Here is a 22,778-nt window from a genome sequence, read left to right as displayed (position 1 = left end):
AAAGATTGAGTCAGTTAGGATTATATTTGCTGAAGAATGAGAGTGGATCTCATAGCAATCTAGAAAATTCTAACAGGACTAAACAGGGTAGATGCAAGAAAGATGTTCCTGATGGTGGGGGAGTCCAGAACCAGGGATAATAGCCTAAGAATACAGGGTAAACCATTTACGACTGAGATTAGGAGAAATTTCTTCACCCAGAGAGTGGTGAGTCTGTGGAGTTCTATAACACAGCAAGCAGTTGAGGCCAAAACATTGTATGATTTCAAGAAGGACTAGATATAGCTCTTGGAGCTAAATGGGTCAAAGGATATGGGGCGAAAGTGGAAACAGATTACGAAGATCAGCCATGATCATAATGAATGAGGGATCAGGCTCGAAGGGCTGATTGCCTACTCCTGCTCCTCTTTTCTATGTTTCTATCCCCACCCCACTCACTGTAAAATTTCAGACAGGTTGGAGGAGGTGCGAGATGGCCTGCCCAGGTGGGTGGATAGGTGGCAGGAAGGTCATCAGCTGGATTTTGCACCTTCAAACCTGCTGGAACATGAAATCCAGTCCTTTGTGCGAGTTAAGGCACAGGTGGCAGAATTTTGTATGACTTTGAGTTTCTGGTCTGTAGAATGTGGAGGTGGTCCACTTGATGGAATGGCTGTGTGGCTGGAAGCTTATTTTAGGGTTAGATATAGCAGCCTGATTTACCACAGAGACTGATTCAACATCAGACAGTTGCCAGGAAGAGAGTTTCAATTTGTCTAGGGAGTGTAGTTTGTGATGGTGACCAAAGACTTTGGCTCTCCAATATTTAGTTGGAGGGAATTTTGTTCATCCATGATGAGACCATGGGGGACAGAGACAGTTGAAAAAATCCATTAAAAATTCTATAACGTACCTGTAGTTATTGAATGTAATATGATTATTTGGCTATTTTCCAAATGGGGAGGGGGAAATTTGATGCATCAATGTGCTATTAAGGCCTATGGTATTAGATGGCCATGAAATTATCCTTTTTCTCAAGGGTGTTTCAGGATTCAGTTGGTCAAATTATTTTTATTAGTGTTTTACAGGATTTGGCATCTTTTCTGTTATCTAGTTTTTTCTCCGCTTTCGAAATTCACTTTAAGATCTGTGAAGTAAAATGAATTATAATTAATGATGATCATTATTATAATCTTTGTTAGGAATGAAAATGCAATGGGATCACGTGGTATAGTTTACTTTCACATCTGAGATTAGTATCTGAATTCAGTTTGGATGGAATGGCATGAAGTGTCCTCTTCCCAGGGCCTGATGGCATCTATCCTCGACTGCTCAGGGAGACGAGAGATGAAATTGCTGGGCCTCTGACGGAAATCTTTGTCGCTTCTTTGGATACGGGTGAGGTCCCTGAGGATTGGAGGATAGCGAATGTGGTCCTGTTGTTTAAGAAGGGTAGCAGGGATAACCCAGGGAATTATAGGCCGGTGAGCTTGACGTCCGTGGTAGGGAAGTTGTTGGAGAGGATTCTTAGAGACAGGATGTATGTGCATTTAGAACGGAACAATCTCATTAGTGACAGACAGCATGGTTTTGTAAGAGGGAGGTCGTGCCTTACAAATTTGGTGGAGTTTTTTGAGGAAGTGACAAAAACGGTTGATGAAGGAAGGGCCGTGGATGTCATCTATATGGATTTCAGTAAGGCATTTGACAAAGTCCCACATGGCAGGTTGGTTAAGAAGGTTAAGGCTCATGGGATACAAGGAGAAGTGGCTCGATGGGTGGAGAACTGGCTTGGCCATAGGAGACAGAGGGTAGTGGTCGAAGGGTCTTTTTCCGGCTGGAGGTCTGTGACCAGTGGTGTTCCGCAGGGCTCTGTACTGGGACCTCTGCTATTTGTGATATATATAAATGATTTGGAAGAAGGTGTAACTGGTGTAATCAACAAGTTTGCGGATGACACGAAGATGGCTGGACTTGCGGATAGCGAAGAGCATTGTCGGGCAATACAGCAGGATATAGATAGGCTGGAAAATTGGGCGGAGAGGTGGCAGATGGAGTTTAATCCGGATAAATGCGAAGTGATGCATTTTGGAAGAAATAATGTAGGGAGGAGTTATACAATAAATGGCAGAGTCATCAGGAGTATAGAAACACAGAGGGACCTAGGTGTGCAAGTCCACAAATCCTTGAAGGTGGCAACACAGGTGGAGAAGGTGGTGAAGAAGGCATATGCTATGCTTGCCTTTATAGGACGGGGTATAGAGTATAAAAGCTGGAGTCTGATGATGCAGCTGTATAGAACGCTGGTTAGGCCACATTTGGAGTACTGCGTCCAGTTCTGGTCGCCGCACTACCAGAAGGATGTGGAGGTGTTAGAGAGAGTGCAGAGAAGGTTTACCAGGACGTTGCCTGGTATGGAGGGTCTTAGCTATGAGGAGAGATTGGGTAGACTGGGGTTGTTCTCCTTGGAAAGACGGAGAATGAGGGGAGATCAAATAGAGGTGTACAAGATTATGAAGGGTATAGATAGGGTGAACAGTGGGAAGCTTTTTCCCAGGTCGGAGGTGACGATCACGAGGGGTCACGGGCTCAAGCTGAGAGGGGCGAAGTATAACTCAGATATCAGAGGGACGTTTTTTACACAGAGGGTGGTGGGGGCCTGGAATGCGCTGCCAAGTAGGGTGGTGGAGGCAGGCACGCTGACATCATTTAAGACTTACCTGGATAGTCACATGAGCAGCCTGGGAATGGAGGGATACAAACGATTGGTCTAGTTGGACCAAGGAGCGGCACAGGCTTGGAGGGCCGAAGGGCCTGTTTCCTGTGCTGTACTGTTCTTTGTTCCAATATCTGTAACCATCCTTTGTAAAGTGATCAATCTCAGTCTGGTTTCCAGTGCTTGAGCTCTAGGTTCCCAGAACAAAGTGAATAATGGGTGAAGAATCTGCTTATGCAGTAGATGTAGCAAAATCATAAATCTGTTCGTTATAAACAGGTTCATGATTTTGATTTGTCTTTTGCAGATTACTTAGCAATCTTACTTAGAGGTCATAAGAATATCTGGTGAGGGGTTAAAGAAATATCACATCAGTGCAGAATTCAACTCACAGTAAGGTTACTCGGCAAACTAAGCATAACTTGAAGGTGCTTTATACTGGCACCAGTACCAAAAATAGAATAGCATTCCATTTTCCAGCACTGGCATGCACATCCGAGAAAAAAATTGAAAATTTATTAGTTATTTACCCAGATACAATTGGTATAGGTCAGGATAGGCTCCTTGATGCATGATGATTTTTTGCTGTGGTTTTGTCCAGAAGGAATCCTTGCAGGATTGGCACTAAACCATGTTGAAGGCATTGTAGAATATTTTTGTACTTAAGTATGCAAGTTAACCATAATCTTTGTCTTTTGGTCATTTTTCCCACATTTCCAAAGGAAGTGTGAGCAACATTTAAGAGTCCCTCAGGTCTTTTCCTCTGTTCAGTATAAAAAGCCTGAGCAAATTTATCACATAGCAGAGGACTCAAAACATAATGAGCCAATGGTCTAAACCATATCCAAGTCTAAAAAATTCTGCATCACTTCAGTGTTTCAAGTGTGGCAATATCATAAAGTTACAACAAAAGTTTCACATTTCTATACATAATTTTACAGCACTACACAATATATTTGTAATTGTATTGTTTCTTCAGCTGAATAATTCCCAGTATAACTAATGTTATTGACAGGAGAAAAGCATGCAGACTAATGCAGTAAGCTGTAGTCTTCTACATAAAGTAAGGAAAGATCACATAATTCCAGCCTAAATCTTCTTAAAATACCTCTGATTTTCCTTGTTTTTGCAATTCATGTTTATCAATGATGCATTGAATTTAATTTAATGAAAAAGGTGATTTTTACATATTTTGTGTTAGTTTTTTTATATTCCTCCTTCGTAGTCTGACAGTTATTTGATTTAAATCCACCCTTTGGAATACAGCCTTCAACGATGAACAGAAATTTGTCTTCTTCCCTTTATTGCAGTAAATTGTGCACAAACATTACTTAGGAATTTCCAACATATCCTGTCTCCTTTGAATGGCATGAGTGTCAAAATAGAGTCCTACAGTCCTACAGACTAAAATAACTAACACATGTGTGACTAACACATTAAGGAATCTCGAGGGATGAGGATAGCTATTGTCTCAAGGTTAACATCTATGAAATGAAAAGCTTTTAGCACAAAATATGTTGCCACACAGATCATGCCCATCTCTCCTGTTTAAATCCTTCCAAAAACTGTTCAAAATGGTTTTAACCAAGTTGACAATAACATTCTCTGTGACCTCCTTCATCTCCTCTGACATCTATGCAATCTTTCATATAGTTTATCATATCTGCCTATTTAATGATTCATCGTCTTCCAGCTCAATGGAGCTGTCCTCATTTAGATCTATCTATTGAGTCATAATGGAGCATCTTAGCAATGGCTTCTTTTGCTATCACTGCACCACTACCTCTGAATTACCCAAGGATCCAGCCATCGTCCTTTATCTTTTCCTTATGTACATGCTGGCACATTATCTGCATTCATGGGTCAGCTTCCACATTTATACAGTTGCACCTATTCACTCCTCTCTCAACTTTGTGACTGCATCTATGCTATCAGATTGCTTGTCTGACATTTGGCCTTGGGTGTTCTGTAACTTTCTCCAGCTAAACAATGGGAAGCCTGAAGGCACTACCTTTGGCCTGTTCCACAAACCAGCTCTGTAATTCAGAGGCGGTTTCCTAAACAATTACTTTTAATGGGCAGGTTGTCCTATGAAGAAAGGCTGGGCAGGCTAGGCTTGTATCCATTGGAGTTTAGAAGAGAAAGAGGAAACTTGATTGAAACATATGAGATCCTGAGGGCTCTTGACAGGGTCGATGTGGAGAGGGTGTTTCCAGTTGTGGGAGAATCTAGTACTAGGGACTAAAAATAAGGAATCACCCATTTAGGACAGATGAGATTTTCTTTTCTCGTTGAGGGACCTAAGTCTTTGGAATTCTCTTCCTCAAAAGGTGGAGGAATCAGAGTCCTTGAATAATTTTACGGTAGAGGTAGATAGATTCTTGATAAGCGAGGGGTGAAAGGTTATCGTGGGTAGGTAGGAATGTGGAGTTGAGGTTGAAATCAGATCAGTCATGATCTTATTGAATGGCAGAGCAGCTCTAAAGGCCGAGTGGCCTACTCCTAATTCGTAAATTTGTATCTTCACTAGTGACACCATCTGCCTTTCTGGATCCACTGTTCACAACCTCTACTTCCTGTTCAATTCTGAGCTAAGTCTGCATATCATTATCAACACCAAGATTTTCCACCTCTGCACCTATCTCATCACATCTGCCACAAAACCCTCATTCATAAATTTCAGATAAATCCAAACCTCTGCTGCCCATCCATCTCAAACCAGGTTCCCTTTGTCTGTCACTCCATTTTCACTGACTTACATTGGCTCTCAATACCCAGCTTCTTAAATTAAAAATGTTCATCCTAGTGTTCATAATTTGTCCATCACCATGCTCTTCATATCTCTATATTTCCCCCTACAACATTCTTCTTCTGATTCTGACCTCTTTTGTTAGACCTTCCTTTATAACACACTTTCTCAGCTGAGATTTTTATCATTCCTTCCAATCTTACCTTGAGCTCAGTAGCCAATGTCCTCTGTGAACTGGAAAGCCTTATTTGGGTGATAGAATATTGGAAAGCAAGATATCCCCAACATTTCTTTAAGCCACTTGTAGTACTTACTTACTGTGAAGCACCTGGGGTAATATTTTTCCAAGTTAAAAATAATATATGAATGCAAATTGTTGTTCTTGTAAAGGTACTGCCAGGCTGCACACCTTTAGTCCAATATTTAACATTTTCAGTTTCCGGAATGAACCTATAGATTTTGTGCAGCAGGCAGGAATGTCACCTCATCCATATAGAAACACTCGGACATCAATGAAAAACTGTTCCCAACAAAGCTTTACATGTAACATGCATGAATAATTTGATTGCTTTTGGAATGATTCAATTAGAACAAAGAACAAAGTTCTTTTAGTATTGTGTTCTAAGTTTGCACCATCAATAATTTGCTATAATTATCTCATAGAGAGCATAACGATATTATAGCATGATATTCATTATTATTTGGTGAAGGCAGGACAGCAGTGGTGGGTCAGCACATTTGGCTCACCAGAGTGTAACACTATAATTAAACAATATCTCACAACATTCATGAGTGTTCAGGTTTCATTTCATAGGTAACTGTATATAATTTTCCAGCCATTGAAATTAATGGTCAGTAATGAGTGCACTTTATGTGCTCAAATTTCCAAAGGCAGGGATTTTCCAGCCCTGCCGTGGAGGGGGATGTGGCGGGCCAGCCAAAAGTCCAATGACTTTTGGCAGGGAGGACAATCCCAGTGGTGGGCAGGCCTTGCAAAATCCTGGCCAATGTATTTTCAGGAACTCCATTGGAAGCCTGTATCAGAAGAATTAGAAGAGTGAATAAACTAGGATCATTTTTTTACATTTTATGGGGCATTTTGAGTTAATTATAGTTAATTATTCCTAACATTAAGGTAGCAGAAAAGCAATTAATTGTAAATTATTTTTTGTTCACTTTTATTTCTCTCTAAGCTACCTTTTCCCTTTATTTCTTTTGCTTTCTGTAAAATAGGATCATATTTTGGCTTATTTTATAATTGGAAACCTTTCTCACGAGGGACTGACTTTTACCAGCCCTCGAGATTGGGTACGAGGCAGTGAGGCTGCAGAATCGTGAGGGATGTTTCAGGTGGGGGGCCTGTTATCTTTCCACCAGATGGCTTTCTGCCAGCATCAGGGCAGGTGGAGGATGCCCCTCCAGCTCAATTTTGCTGTTAAGTAGCCAGTTAAGGACCTCTTTCCCTTGCCACTAGCATTTTACCAGCAGTAGATGGGCCCTCAGCCATATGGGCTCTGCCAGGAGGGGGAGGGTTTAGAGGGGGCTTCTATTCTGGCACTAGGTGGCTCATAGAATGGTCCCTGAGAATGGCTACCTCCACATCAACAAATAGCACCCTCATTAGGGCTGCATGACCTGCCCTGGAGATACCATAAACTCACTCACATCTTTGGAGAACAGGCTCCATCTCTGTGACCCTAGGTGCATTTCCAGCATGGCTACTGCTCCCAGTGGAGCTACTGAGACTGAAGAGCCTCAGGCCCTCCAATTGTCTGGCATTTCTTGAGGCTGGGCTCCCATGATTTAAAGGACCAGGAACCCTGACGGCAGCTAACTAGCTGCCGGACTGAATGAAAATATGGATGGGCTTCCATAGAAACCCTACAGTACAGAAAGAGGCCATTCGGCCCATCAAGTCTGCACAGACCACAATCCCACCCAGGCCCTACCCCCATATCCCTACATATTTTACCCGCTAATCCCTCTAATCTACGCATCCCAGGACACTGAGGGGCAATTTTAGCATGGCCAATCAACCTAACCCGCACATCTTTGGACTGTGGGAGGAAACCGGAGCACCCGGAGGAAACCCACGCAGACACGAGGAGAATGTGCAAACTCCACACAGACAGTGACCCAAGCCGGGAATCGAACCCAGGTCTCTGGAGCTGTGAAGCAGCAGTGCTAACCACTGTGCTACCGTGCCACCCAAAATTCCCTGACAAAATTTAGTCTTTGGAGGCATTTTGGAAGCTTGGGTCCACAAAAAGTGTATACTTTTTTGACCGTTAATTTAAATGACTGGAAAATCATAGACTATCTAAATGCCAATCTAAACAATGCCAGAAGCATGCAATTGGACAAGGGTGTGACACTTGGTTGAAATAGAGCCTTGTTTAATTTAACAACAGTGCTGCTTATTTTTACAAGTGTGTAGGTCAACAATTGGACCCAAAGATTTTAGTATAGGGAATTAACAATTGGATTACTATGGTAAATTACTTAATTCTAATTCTGAGAATGAACATTGTGCGAAATGGTAATAAAGATGGATACAATAGTACCTTTTTAACACGGTCTTCAGACTGTTGGTCACACTCTGAATCATTACACTGATCTGCCCAGCCAAGTGCAAATGGAAATACTGCAAAAGAAAAGAGAGTTTCTCTAACTATATATTTTTACTTTATCTCAGAGATATATTATTTCACCTAGCAGTACAATTGAATGATATCAACACAACTCAATGTAAGAACATTGATATACATGGGAGGTTCCAAGTTCCCATCATTTCCCACACAGTGTTCCAATCTCAGCTACCATTTGGGAAGTCAGCAAGTGATACTGAAAGGACGATTTTGCACCGGTGTTCACCGTCAGTGCAGGTGGGGATGGAGGCACAAAATCTCGTGAGAATCAGGAAACGAGATTCTCACTGGCGAGATTTCGCTTTCCGATTTTCCATGCCCCTTGCCGGTGATGTAACAAGGTTTCCACCCACAAAGGGCGAAAACCTAATTGTAATACATTGCAATATATTTTGATGTAATTAGCGAGCTCCCCACCACCCCCCCGCCACATGATCCCCTCACTGAATATTCATAGCTTACCGATGTGATGTCACGACAGTGAGGTTTATAACAGGTTTATAAAAGCATGAATCAGTCGAGGGGACTCCTGGGGGGCACAAAAGTAGGTCTAATCCCTGGGGGACATGCCCAGGCAGTGCCAACCTGGCAGTGCCAACCTGTGCTGGGATGGGCACTCTGGGAGCCCCATGTGGGGGGGGGGGTTTCCCATTATGTTTGATGGGGGGGCGGCCTTGATGCTTATGCTGTAGTGGGGGGAAGGTGGGAGAGCCCCATTATTTGTGCTGTGTTGAGGGATGAGCCAGCGATGCTTGTGAGAGGGGTCCTCCGTGTCCATGGGTGAAAGAGGGGGCGGGGAAGTCTGGGGGGCGTTTACTTTCTGTACTGATTGGGGCACCCTTTAAAGATGGTGCCCTGGTCTCTGTGAAGCCAGCCTTGTCGGCTTTATCAAACCCCCCCCCCCCCCCCCCCGCAACCCCTCCACCAGACTGACGGCATAATCCCCACTCACTGATTTTTTTTTTCAGAGTGCCAGATCTGATCTAAAATTTTGGCTGTGTAGCTGGGAGCTGCACACTGGTTTTCAGTCAGCGTCTGATACTCTGAAAAAATATCAGAAAATTTCGCCCTAAGGGTGGTATGGAGGAGAAAGAAATAGTGGGAAAACCCCATTTGGTATATATGATCATTTAGGAATCTTGTCTCATTTAAAGTTATTTTACTATTAGGAGCTTCTGATGCCAGAAATGTTCAGCTGCTTTTAAGTAAGTCAAGAAATTTGGTTGTTTCATGCAGAGAAAAAAAAGCAATATTTTTATTCTGCTCCAAAACTATAAGAACATTCAAGAGGAACTAATGATCAGAAAAGATTAAAAGAACTTGAACTTTTATAGCATCTTTCGCATTCTCAGACTATCAGAATTTTCCAAAAACAGGAAGTACTTTTGAAACAAGAATCAACATTATTTTTGTGGGCAAACCACTGTAAATCCAGCAAGGTTTCAGATATAGGAAAAGCACTGAGTTGTTCTGGTGGTGTTGATTAAAGGAAGGAAATTGGTGAGTACACAGGAAGAGCGCCCCAATTTCCTTATTTATACCTTTGAATTATTTACTTCCGCCAGAATATTCAGGGGAGGCAATAGGCTAGTGGTATTATCGCTAGACTATTAATCCAGAAACTCAGCTAATGTCCTGGGAACCCGGAATTTGAATTCAATAAAAAATATCTGGCATTAAGAATCTACTGAATCATTGTCGATTATCGGAAAAACCCATCTTGTTCACTAATGTCCTTCAGGGAGGAAAATCTGCCATTCTTACCTGGTCTGGCTTACATGTGACTCCAGAGCCCCAGCAATGGGTTGACTCTCAACTGCTCTCTGAACAAGGGCAACTAGGGATGAGCAATAAATGCTGGCCAGCCAGTGACGCCCATGTCCCACAAATGAATAAGGAAAAAATCATGCCAGTTCAGTCCTCACGTCCCCGTACATCAAATTCTCCACATTTGTCTTACATGATGTTGAGTAATTACCGGAATTCAACCTCATCGAACCAATGTTTTGCGAGCACTGCATGGTGATTTACTTAATGTAATTGCCCTCTTCATGCTAACTGATCAATTGACAAATAATTTCGCAAGAAATTTTAAGCTCATAACTAAAATTTGATTCTAAACCTTTTTCTTGAAAAAGGTACAAATAGAGAATTGTGATATAAATAAGGCGGCATTGCAAGGAATAAACTTGCAAACCAGACTTTTTTCTTCCTTCCATATCCTGAATCATCTACAAGCCACTCTGCACCCTGTCTACATCAACAGGGGTGAAGTAGAAAGGGTCAAGAGCTTCATGTTTTTAGGCGTCCATATCACCAACAACCTGTCCTGGTCCCCCCACGCTGACACAATAATTAAGAAAGCCCACCAACACTCAACTTTCTCAGAACTAAGGAAATTTGGCATGTCAGCTACGACTCTCACCAACTTTTACAGATGCACAACAGAAAGCATTCTTTCTGTTTGTATCACAGCTTGGTATAGCTCCTGATCTGCCCAAGACTGCAAGAAACTACAGAAGGTCGTGAATGTAGCCCAATCCATCACTCAAACCAGCCTCCCATCCACTGACTCTGTCTACACTTCCCGCTGCCTCGGCAAAGCAGCCAGCATAATTAAGGACCCCACGCACCGCAGACATTCTCTCTTCCACCTTCTTCCGTCGGGAAAAAGATACAAAAGTCTGAGGTCACATACCAACAGACTCAAGGACAGCTTCTTCCCTGCTGCTGTCAGACTTTTGAATGGATCTACCTTGCATTAAGTTGATCTTTCTCTAGACCCTAGCCATGACTGTAACACTACATTCTGCACTCTCTCATTTCCTTCTCTATGAACGGTATGTTTTGTCTGTATAGCGCGCAAGAAACAATACTTTTCACTGTATGTTAATACATGTGGCAATAATAAATCAAATCAAGTTGTGTGTTCACAATTCCAACTTGATCATTAGTCTCTGATAGATGAGTGCAGATGTTGGATGTGAACAAATCAGCTGTCTTGCAATTGAAGTACTTGCTAATGTTCCACCTCAAGGATCACAGCAATGGTTAATAATTGATTGAGGAACCAGCAATGCCAATATGTATACAACTGTACCAGAATATGAGACACATGTTAAGGATGGGGACAGGGAAGAAAAATAAAGGTAAAAATGGAGGAGAAAACTGACTGACTTCTATCTTATTTCTTTGAGGCTGCGTTCAACCTTGTAAAGCATATGGGTGAGAATGAATATTGGTTTGCAATAAACTTTACATACCAATGAATTGGAAATTAAATATATGACTCAGTGATGTCTTTGATGGTTTTATACTGTGACAGGCTGAATTCCAGTGGTGCACTTCACACTGTAAGTCCTGGACAGCATCTTCAAGCTGTTTCTGCAAATGTTTCTCAAACTTAGTTATCTCATTATTGTTGCATTTAGTTGTGTAGAAATCTGCTTCCAGCCGAACACTTTTTTTGGGGTTGTGATACACTTAAAAACAAATGAGCAACAACAAATATATTACTATGCTGCAAGATAACTGACCATGGCACTAAACCGATTAATAATAACTAACCCAGAAAGATGATTTTAAAAAAATATTTTCATGGGGTGTGGATGTTGTTGCCTGGGACAGCATTTAATGTCCATCCGTAAATGCCCTTCAGAATGTAATGGTGAGCCACATCCTTGAACCGCTGCAGTACATATGGTGTAGCTACACCCACAGTGCTGTCAGGGAGGGAGTTCCAGGATTTTGGTCCAGCAACAGTGAAGAAATGGTGTAATAGTTCCAAGTCAGGATGGTGAGTGGCTTGAAGAGGAATTGGGGGGTGGTGGTCTTCCCATGTATCTGCAGCCCTTATTCTTACCCTTATCCCTATGTGGCAGAGATCATGAGTTTGGAAGGTGCTGTTGAAAGACCCATCTTGTAGGTGATAACACTGCTACACCTGTGGACCTGTGTTGAGGGAGTGAATGATGAAGATGGTGGATGAGATGCCAATCAATGGGGCTGTTTTGTCCTGAATGGTGTCAATTTTCTTGTGTGTTGTTGGACCTACACTCATTCAAGTAAGTGGAAGGTATTCCACCACACTCCTGACTTGTGTTTTGTAGATGGTACATAGGCTTTGGGGAGTCAGGAGGTGAATTACTCACTTCAAAATTCCCTTGTTCTGACCTGTTCTTGTCACCACAGTACTTATATGGCTTGTCCAGTTCAGTTTCTGGTCAATCATTATGGATGGGGATATTTATGGCATCTCCTCCTCCTCCAGTTAGTTGTTTAATTATCCACCACCATTCACAGCTAGATGTGGCAGGACTACAGAGCACCATTGGTTGTGGGATCACTTAGATATGCAGCTAGGGTAGATCCCCCGGTTTAAAAATAGACTTTAACAAAGATTAACAAGTTTATTATTTCAGAACACCATAAACCTTTTGAGATTTTCTTTCTTTTTCAGATGTACCACTTGATCTTCTTCTGTGGTGCTGCCCATTAGCTGGTGAGAAGGTCAGCCACTGTGGGGAAGGTGGGCAGGTGTGGAGCATAGGGGCTCATGTTGACACACCTAGGGTGAGGATGGATACTGACTATGTGAGGCTTGGATTGAGTGGGTGGGGAGGGCTCTGAATTTGGATGATGCACTGATTGATTAGGAAGTTAAACTCAACACTGTGGGATAACCGGAAGAGATGCCACCAGTACAGGACAGGTCAATCTATTCGTAGGCTAAGACTAGGCAGAGTGTGCCCTGGCATTGGGTTCTTCAATTTTTTTTGCTGCGGTATAATTTGACAATTTTTTGTTGGAATACAAATGAGGAAGAATTAAAATCAGAGGGAAATATTTGATGAATAAAAAAATAGAATACATCCAATTAGAAAAGAGAAAAATGACATAATAAACAGAAAGAAAAATGACTAATCCGTTAAGAAGTGTTATCATTTCCGTAAAGGGGTAACAAAAAGCAAACCGCATAATTTTCAGTTTGCTCACCTCCTCTTTAAAGGTGCTGTCTCAAACCAAAATAAAGTAACTCTCAGTACCTTGTCCAAATATGAATCACCATATGATACTCTATAGAGTGTCAGTAGGCTATTTGGCAGTGAGCAGCATCACAGTAAAGCCTAATTTTAATTTTACCCGATCGTCACATGCACACACTTTCCAACAGGAATCTCTCGACAGTAATTAGGACTTGGAAAATGGACAGCATTTGCCAAGCAGGTGCCTCCTGCAAAAGTTTGGTTTGGGGCCAGAACATTTTACCCAAATTGAAAAATGTCTACAATGTGATTAAGATATAGAACATAGAACATAGAACAGTACAGCACAGAACAGGCCCTTCGGCCCACGATGTTGTGCCGAGCTTTATCTGAAACCAAGATCAAGCTATCCCACTTCCTATCATCCTGGTGTGCTCCATGTGCCTATCCAATAACCGCTTAAATGTTCCTAAAGTGTCTGACTCCACTATCACTGCAGGCAGTCCATTCCACACCCCAACCACTCTCTGCGTAAAGAACCTACCTCTGATATCCTTCCTGTATCTCCCACCACGAACCCTATAGTTATGCCCCCTTGTAATAGCTCCATCCACCCGAGGAAATAGTCTTTGAACGTTCACTATATCTATCCCCTTCATCATTTTATAAACCTCTATTAAGTCTCCCCTCAGCCTCCTCCACTCCAGAGAGAACAGCCCTAGCTCCCTCAACCTTTCCTCATAAGACTTACCCTCCAAACCAGGCAGCATCCTGGTAAATCTCCTCTGCACTCTTTCCAGTGCTTCCACATCCTTCTTATAGTGAGGTGACCAGAACTGCACACAATATTCCAAATGTGGTCTCACCAAGGTCCTGTACAGTTGCAGCATAACCCCACGGCTCTTAAACTCCAACCCCCTGTTAATAAAAGCTAACACACTATAGGCCTTCTTCACAGCTCTATCCACTTGAGTGGCAACCTTTAGAGATCTGTGGATATGGACCCCAAGATCTCTCTGTTCCTCCACAGTCTTCAGAACCCTACCTTTGACCCTGTAATCCACATTTAAATTAGTCCTACCAAAATGAATCACCTCACATTTATCAGGGTTAAACTCCATTTGCCATTTTTCAGCCCAGCTTTGCATCCTATCTATGTCTCTTTGCAGCCTACAACAGCCCTCCACCTCATCCACTACTCCACCAATCTTGGTGTCATCAGCAAATTTACTGATCCACCCTTCAGCCCCCTCCTCTAAGTCATTAATAAAAGTCACAAAGAGCAGAGGACCAAGCACCGATCCCTGTGGCACTCCGCTAGCAACCTGCCTCCAATCCGAAAATTTTCCATCCACCACCACCCTCTGTCTTCGATCAGACAGCCAGTTACCTATCCAATCGGCCAACTTTCCCTCTATCCCACACCTCCTCAGTTTCATCATAAGCCGACCATGGGGGACCTTATCAAACGCCTTACTAAAATCCATGTATATGACATCAACTGCCCTACCTTCATCAATACACTTAGTTACATCCTCAAAAAATTCTATCAAATTTGTGAGGCACGACTTGCCCTTCACGAATCCGTGCTGACTATCCCGGATTAATCCGCATCTTTCTAAATGGTCGTAAATCCCATCTCTAAGGACCTTTTCCATCAATTTACCAAGCACCGAAGTAAGACTAACCGGTCTATAATTACCAGGGTCATTTCTATTCCCATTCTTAAACAGAGGAACAACATTCGCCATTCTCCAGTCTTCTGGCACCATCCCCGTGGACAGCGAGGACCCAAAGATCAAAGCCAAAGGCTCTGCATTCTCATCCCTTGCCTCCCAAAGAATCCTAGGATACATTTCATCAGGCCCAGGGGACTTATCGACCTTCAGTTTATTCAAAACTGCCAGGGCATCCTCCCTCCGAACATCTATTTCCTCCAGCCTATTAGCCTGTAACACCTTCTCTTCCTCAAAAACATGGCCCCCCTCCTTGGTGAACACTGAAGAAAAGTATTCATTCATCACCTCGCCTATCTCTACTGACTCCATACACAAGTTCCCACTACTGTCCTTGACCGGCCCTAACCTCACCCTGGTCATTCTTTTATTCCTCACATAAGAGTAAAAAGCCTTGGGGTTTTCCTTGATCCGACCCGCCAAGGACTTCTCGTGTCCCCTCCTAGCTCTCCTAAGCCCCTTTTTCAGCTCATTCCTTGCTAACTTGTAACCCTCAATCGAGCCATCTGAACCTTGTTTCCTCATCCCTACATAAACTTCCCTCTTCCTTTTCACAAGACATTCCACCTCTTTCGTGAACCATGGTTCCCTCACTCGGCCATTTCCTCCCTGCCTGACAGGGACATACCTATCAAGGACACCCAGTATTTGTTCCTTGAAAAAGTTCCACTTTTCATTAGTTCCTTTCTCTGACATTGGATTGAATTTTCAAAAATACCCTATATTCCAGGGATTCCCAAACTGTGGGTCTTACGGGGTTGCAGAGGTCACATTTGGAGTCGGGAGCTCCCCTTCCTCCAAGAAATGGTGACTGTGGAGTGGAAACTATGCAGTCTGGAGGCACTGGAAGGACAGCTGTGGCCCACTGGATCAAGGGGCAGATGGTGAGCTCTAAGTGCTCTTTAAACTCAGAAATCAATTCTAGTGGTGAGTTGTGTGGGTCCACGATGTTTGTGTGCCAATTTAGCATAGCTAGAGACTTCCAGAATGTGGGAAAAACCAGAATCATAGAAACATAGAATCCCTACAGTACAGAAAGAGGCCATTCAGCCCATCGAGTCTGCACCAACCAAAATCCTACCCAGGACCTACCTCCACATCCCTACATATCTACTCACTAATCCTTCTAACCTACGCATCTCAGGACGCTAAGGGCAATTTTAGCATGACCAATCAACCTAACCCGCACATCTTCGGACTGTGTTCAAGGTCCTGTGACTGAGCTGGGGGGGGGGGGGGGGGGGGGGGGAGAGTAGTGATTTCAAACTTTACTATGTTTCTCTTCTAGTCTGCCTGGTGTACAGGCTCACCCCTGGATAGCGACACTCTTTCACAGGTACTGACAAATATTCCAAAAGGGGCAGGTAGAAGTGTGGATCTGCTGAATGAATGACTGAATGATGGGAAGGGGGTTGGGAAGGGAGGCTGGTGAATATGAATGGGAGAGATTGGCAAGAGAGGTCGCTGAGGGAGTGTGTGGAGGAGAGTGTTTAAAATGAGGTCACATTGGAAAGTGGTTTGAAAAGCACTGCTACAACCACTAAAGTCTGGAAATATGTCATCCAGAAACACCAGTTGTCCAGAAATGTCTGAGCAGAGTCATCGACTCACGACTCGATTGCTCAGACACCGCAACAAATTGGGAAGACATTGGTTTACCTGACACAGTGACTGTGTAGCTTTCTCTACAATTTCTTTGTCCACGCTGTCCTCTTTCTTTCCATAAAATCTATAGAAACCCTACAGTAAGTGGCTATTCAGCCCATTGTGTCTGCACTGATTCTCTGAAAGAGCATCTTACCCAGGCCCACAACCGATTCCTGTAACCCCACACTTATTTTTCACCAATCTACCTAACTTGCATCTCCATGGACACTATGGGGCAATTTAGCATGGCCAATCCATCAAATCACTGTTGACATCTCTCTCTCTCTGCGTCACTCTATTTCTCCAAATTTTTCTCTGTCTCTGACGGTCTCTTTTTTCCTCGGTCAGTCTATTTCTCCATCTCTTTCTGTAGTTTTCTCTCTCTGGAGATCGCTCTCTCTCTCTCTCTCTCTCTCTTGCTGTCTTTTTCTGTAACTCTCTCTCTCCCTCTCTCTTCTTTGGCAGCAGATAAGGGTACTTCAGTGAAACATTTGTATGAGACGTGTCATGTGGTGTCTCAACGGTTTATGACATCAAGAAGCGTAAGAACATAAGAACTAGGAGCAGGAGCAGGCCATCCGGCCCTTCGAGCCTGCGCCGCCATTCAATAAGATCATGGCTGATCTTTTCATGGACGCAGCTCCACTTACCCGCCCGCTCACCATAACCTTTAATTCCTTTACTGTTCAAAAATGTATCTATCCTTGCCTTAAAAACATTCAATGAGGTAGCCTCAATTGCTTCACTGGGCAGGGAATTCCACAGATTCACAACTCTTTGTGTGAACAATTTCCTCCTCAACTCAGTCCTAAATCTGCTTCCCCTTATTTTGAGGCCATGCCCCCTAGTTCTAGTTTCACCCGCCAGTGGAAACAACTTTCCTGCTTCTATCTTATCTATTCCCTTCATAATCTTATATGTTTCCATAAGATCTCCCCTCATTCTTCTGAATTCCAATGAGTATAGCTCCAGTCTACTCAGTCTCTCCTCATAAGCCAACCCTCTCAACTCCGGAATCAACTTAGTGAATCTCCTCTGTACCCCCTCTAGTGCCAGTACATCCTTTCTCAAGTAAGGAGACCAAAACTGTACACAGTACTCCAGGTATGGCCTCACCAGCACCTTATATAGCTGCAACATAACCTCACTGTTTTTAAACTCCATCCCTCTAGCAATGAAGGACAAAATTCAATTTGCCTTCTTAATTACCTGCTGCACCTGCAAACCAACTCCTTGTGATTCCTGCACAAGGACACCCAGGTCCCTCTGCACAGCAGCATGCTGCAATTTTTTACCATTTAAATAATAGTCCATTTTGCTGTTATTCCTACCAAATTGGATGATCTCACATTTACCAACATTGTACTCCATCTGCCAGACCCTCGCCCACTCACTTCGACTATCTATATCCCTTTGCAGAGTTTCAGCGTCCTCTGCACACTTTGCTCTTGCCACTCATCTTAGTGTCATCTGCGAATTTTGACACACTGCACTTGGTCCCCAACTCCAAATCATCTATGTAAATCGTAAACAATTGCGGTCCCAAAACTGATCCCTGAGGCACACCACTAGTCACTGATCGCCAACCAGAAAAACACCCATTTACCCCCACTCTTTGCTTTCTGTTAGCATACATAGAATGTACAGTATTTGGATAAGTAAAGCCATTTTCATTGCTTTATAATGTTTTATCACTGTTTTGGAAAAGAAATTTAGATCTATAGTGTTTTCCGGTTCACGTAGTTTTGGTTGGGCATACTAATGTCATTCTATAATCCATAAAATTCCAAAATCCAGAAATGACTTGTGTTACAATCCCAGTTGGTGTTATTACACTGACGGGAAGATTCCAGAATGGAACCCTGGCTCAAAAGATTGTAACTTTTACTTTTCTTTAGAAAATATGGAGGAACAGACTCACCAGATTGCTAATTCGTTTTTAACAAGAAAAAAAACATGATAAGTTTGAATATAATACAATATTTCTTTTTTCTCCTTATATTCACTATTATACACCGATTTTAAGGATAACACCCCACTTTGAAAGCAAATGGCAGTTGCCACTCATTTGATCTTCCATGGATTTCTCCTCAAACTCCTCCACATGATTGTCACATGAGTACTTCCAAACTCCGCTCTCAAACAGATGCGCTTTAAAATCTTCTTTTAAATGGTGCTTTTCATCAGCTGTTTTCATTAATAATCCAGCTTTTCCAGCTATCCTTTCAAACAAAGCTTTCACTCCATTGTTTTAATAAAGAATCCAGCTCCAGGTTTTCGACCTCTTCTTTCAGACTTCCTTTGTCATGAATGCTTTTACACAAACTCTGAGATCCAGCCACCAATTTCCAAAATTATTTAAATTAATATTTCACAAACTGTAGTAAGTTATCACAAATCTTAGAACAACTTCAGATATCTTTCTGGCTTCTGACTAGTCAACTCCTTTTACGGCTGTCTGTCTTCACTGAACAGTATCCTCTTCTAGTCTCTATTTTCTCTATTCCATTAACTTCAGATTTCTTGGAAACTTCTCTTCATTCCTCTAGTTTCCTTAACTAGCTGTCCTTTAGATTTCTGCACTTGTTTTCTTAACCATTATTTCATGGTATGGCTTTTCTTCTAGTAAAGCTGATACAGATGTTTCCCTCTCTAGCTTCATAGAACCAACTGCTATGAATTCAGTTAAAACACAATCACAAAAGCCTTACTAATCTAAAGACACCACAGTTGCTAAGCAATGACTTTTCCCTTCTCCAAGCTTTTATTTACTTTTCATGCCATAACTTCTCTAAGCACAATAGAAGCACAGTTTAAACTGACCCAAACCCCCCACACATGTTAGACCTTTGTCTAACATGAATCTAACTGCAGTTTTACTCTTCTTACATAGAACCACTAAATTAAACCCATTTAAATCCATACCTTATTTCTAATATTTAACAATACAAATATAATTACTTTAAAACTACCTCTGTTTTCCTGACACTTGATGCCAAGCATTCCAGACTGTAGAGGTTATTGGGTATGAGGTACAGCTAAGGTCAGCTGACCCAAAAACCTTGAGTTGAAAGCTTAATTTCATCTACAAAGTAGCTAGGGATAGAATAAGTGAGAATACATGTGCTTCAACTGTGCATAGTAAAATGACAAGCCTTTGCACTGAACATAAGGGAATGGGTTATGACAATGGTATCAATATGATAAATATCTAAAAAGCATTGAGCTAGAGTTGCATCTAAGGACTGTAAGAAATAGAAGGTGGATTGGTCCATATGCCATGTCAAGTCTACCTTATCATTTAATAAGATCATGGCTAAACTTCAAACTTAATTCCATTTACCCACCCTATAACTATATCCCTTGATTCCCCAAGTGCCCAAAATTTATCAATGACAGTCTTGAATATACTCTGCAACTGATCCAAAGCCCATTGGGGTAGAGAATTCCAAACATTACAGAGATAGAGAAGGGTAGGGTAAATTCGCTTCACGATCCTCAGTAAGTTATTACAACCATTATCACTGTGGTTCTTTCAACACAATGATTTTGGGGAGGTGGTGGGGTAGTGGTATTGTCACTGAACAAGTAATCCAGAGACCCAGGGTAATGCTCTGGGGATCTGGGTTTGAATCCCATCATGGCAGCTGGTGAAATTTGAATTCAATAAAATCTGGAATTAAAAAGTCTGATGATGACTATGCAACCATTGTTGATTTTTGTAAAAACCCATTTAGTTCACTAATGTCCTTTGGGGAGGGAAATCTGCCATCCTTACTCTGTTTGGCCCACACATGACTCCAGATCCACAGAAATGTGGTTGATTCTTAATTACCCTCTGAAATGGCCTAGCAAGCCACTCAGATCAAAAGCAATAAATGCTGGCCCAGCTAGCAAGCCCCACATTCCATAAAAAAAGGACTAGTCTTTAGTTGTATCCCGAATGCCTGTGAAAAATTACTTCATAAAGTGTGTTTTGGGCATCCCATCATCTGTGGGGAGTTGTAAAGGTATAGACAGTATGTGTCATTGCTGAAGGTGTGCTCCTTGCAGAAGAGTTGCAGGGTAGTAATTCACTTTGTTTTTGTTTTAAAATGACACAGGGTTGATGTATAATAAACTGGTCACCGTACTGATAAATCCACCCCACATGGGATGGTGAAAAGAAGCAGGAAACTGGAACAAGTTGCAATGATGACAATAACAGAAATGATTAGGACCTAAGAAGATGATTAGGACTACAAGCGCCTGTAAATATTTTAAAAATATCTTCTGGATGACATGAAATATCTAGACTGGTTATCTAGACCAGAGACATTTTTGGGAGGTTTCAAAGGTAAATAGGTGGCAATGCCCCCTATTTTGAAGATCAAGGGAGGAATTATCCCGTCCCATCATGGGAATTGTAGCAGGCAGGGGCCAACCATGCAAAGGTCCGTTGACCTGAGGCAGGAATATCTGGCCTAGAGGCGAACACAGCCAGAAAATCCTGCCTCAAGTGGCCGTAGGGGCTTTCCCAGGTGAAAGAGGGTTCTATGTTTGTGGGGTCACTCCATTTTTAATTTTAAAGTTTATTTTACATCAAATTGCCCTTTAGAAAAGGGCCCCGATCTCTATTGAGCCTAAGTTGCTGGTGGGGTAGGCTCATTCACAGAACTGTCCCGCTGCCAGCGTGACATCATGGCACCCACCTCCTGGAATATCTTTTTCTGGGCATTCAAAAATTCAGTGGGAAAAGCTGGCAGCACAGCCGGGGTGCTACACACTGCTCTTCCAGCCCAAGTTGACACTTTGGGTGGAATTTTCTCATTCTTTTTCAATGAGACTGTTACAGGAAGTAAATGTTATACAATAAAAAAAAACAAAAATGCAAAACTTTCAATACATAAATATGAATTGAAAAGTTTTATATTTACTTTCCTAGAAGTTATTATAAAGTTGCATTGTATTCCTGAAACAATTCGGCTCTAATTTCCAAGCAAGCATAGTGTTGAGACAACAGCAATTAATATTGGATTTGACTGCAACAGACATTAGTGCATATGTGATGTAGAATAGGGAGGAAAGTTTAATGCATCAGGGACATCAACATTTATGAAAAAGTCTAAAGACCTACCATAGACTGTATACCTGACCAATGTTGTCATTCGTTTCAGATCGAGTGTGTATGTGAGGTTGCAGGTGTAATTTCCAGAATCAACTACATAAATGGTATCAAACAATAAGTTTCCATTGTCTGTGAAGACAAATCTCTGAGATTCTGAATAAAACCAAAATAGACAAATGCATGCGGTAAAATAAATGATGATCAATGAAGAAATAACAGATGCATGTGCAGTGTTACCAAAAAAATCTACCATTCTGCACCTCGTTTTTTTGGCAGAAAAGTCTACACAATGAATGTAGTTCTGTGTTTTAGCAATGAACGACAGTTAAACTACATTAACATTATTATATTTTCTCATCAATGATTCCAGTACCTCTGTGCCACATCTATGCTGTGGATCAGTGGACAAACAGGTGAAGTGTTTCCAGACCTCAGCCAATGCTACCCTTCGCATGTTACTTGAAAGCATGCAACCATAACTACAGATGGACTCTCCTGGTGTTATTGTCTCTCATGTGGGTAATCTTTGCTTCCTCACAGCAGCAAGGCCAAGATCAGGAACTCAGTGACATGGAGGAATCAACAAGTGGAAAATCAGCACTTGCTAAATACTTTTAGAGCCAGAATTGAAAAGATGATTTTGTTTTTATAGAGAGATTGACATTGACTGCACTCAGCAAAATACTGCAACACCAGTTCATAGATTCACATTAAAATAATTTAAAAGTCTGCTGCCTGTGATATGCTGCTAAACCATATTAGTGCCACAAATGAATTTTAGTCTTCATTGCCTGGCTGCAGATTGTCAGTCTTTTCCAGAATCAATATTTAAATTGATGAAAATCAGCTCATTTGTACAACTGGCAGATGATCCAGTGACAGACTACTGCCCAGCTGGCAATGATGAATATTTATCCCTGAATACCTTTACAAACATTCTTGACAGTGGTGGCACATGATGGCAGTGACAACATGAAACAGGATAGTACAGCATCTCAAGATATGATTGCATGGCTACCTCTTCCCTTTCAGCACTGGCATTTTAACGTATATTTATAACTATACATTTTGTACAATAAAAATAATTTGAAAGTGCACTATAACTTTTATGTACATAATAGATATAGGTTTTATGCGTTAGTGATTATTTATCAAAACTCGTTGCATTCTGGGGTAGTGCCGGTTGATTGGAAAACGGCTAATGTTACGCC

The 22,778-nt window shown here is 41.9% G+C and overlaps 1 protein-coding gene across 3 annotated transcripts in view; it reads right to left on the bottom strand.

The window, feature by feature from the left end:
- LOC144508049 (zona pellucida-binding protein 2-like) overlaps positions 1-22,778 on the bottom strand; it is a 73,941-nt gene that overhangs the window by 31,692 nt on the left and 19,471 nt on the right. For all 3 annotated transcript variants that reach the window (XM_078235805.1, XM_078235815.1, XM_078235824.1), the window contains exons 3-5: positions 21,577-21,720; positions 11,356-11,574; positions 8,009-8,088 (exon numbers count right to left, since the gene is read on the bottom strand). In XM_078235805.1, the coding sequence (XP_078091931.1) occupies positions 8,009-8,088; positions 11,356-11,574; positions 21,577-21,720 (443 nt within the window). The remainder of the gene's footprint in view (positions 1-8,008; positions 8,089-11,355; positions 11,575-21,576; positions 21,721-22,778) is intronic.

Source organism: Mustelus asterias, chromosome 2 (genome assembly GCF_964213995.1).
Source record: "Mustelus asterias chromosome 2, sMusAst1.hap1.1, whole genome shotgun sequence".
NCBI lineage: Eukaryota > Metazoa > Chordata > Chondrichthyes > Carcharhiniformes > Triakidae > Mustelus > Mustelus asterias.
The sequence above is the reverse complement of the archived record's forward strand: the minus strand, read 5'-3'. Positions and strand labels throughout refer to the sequence as shown.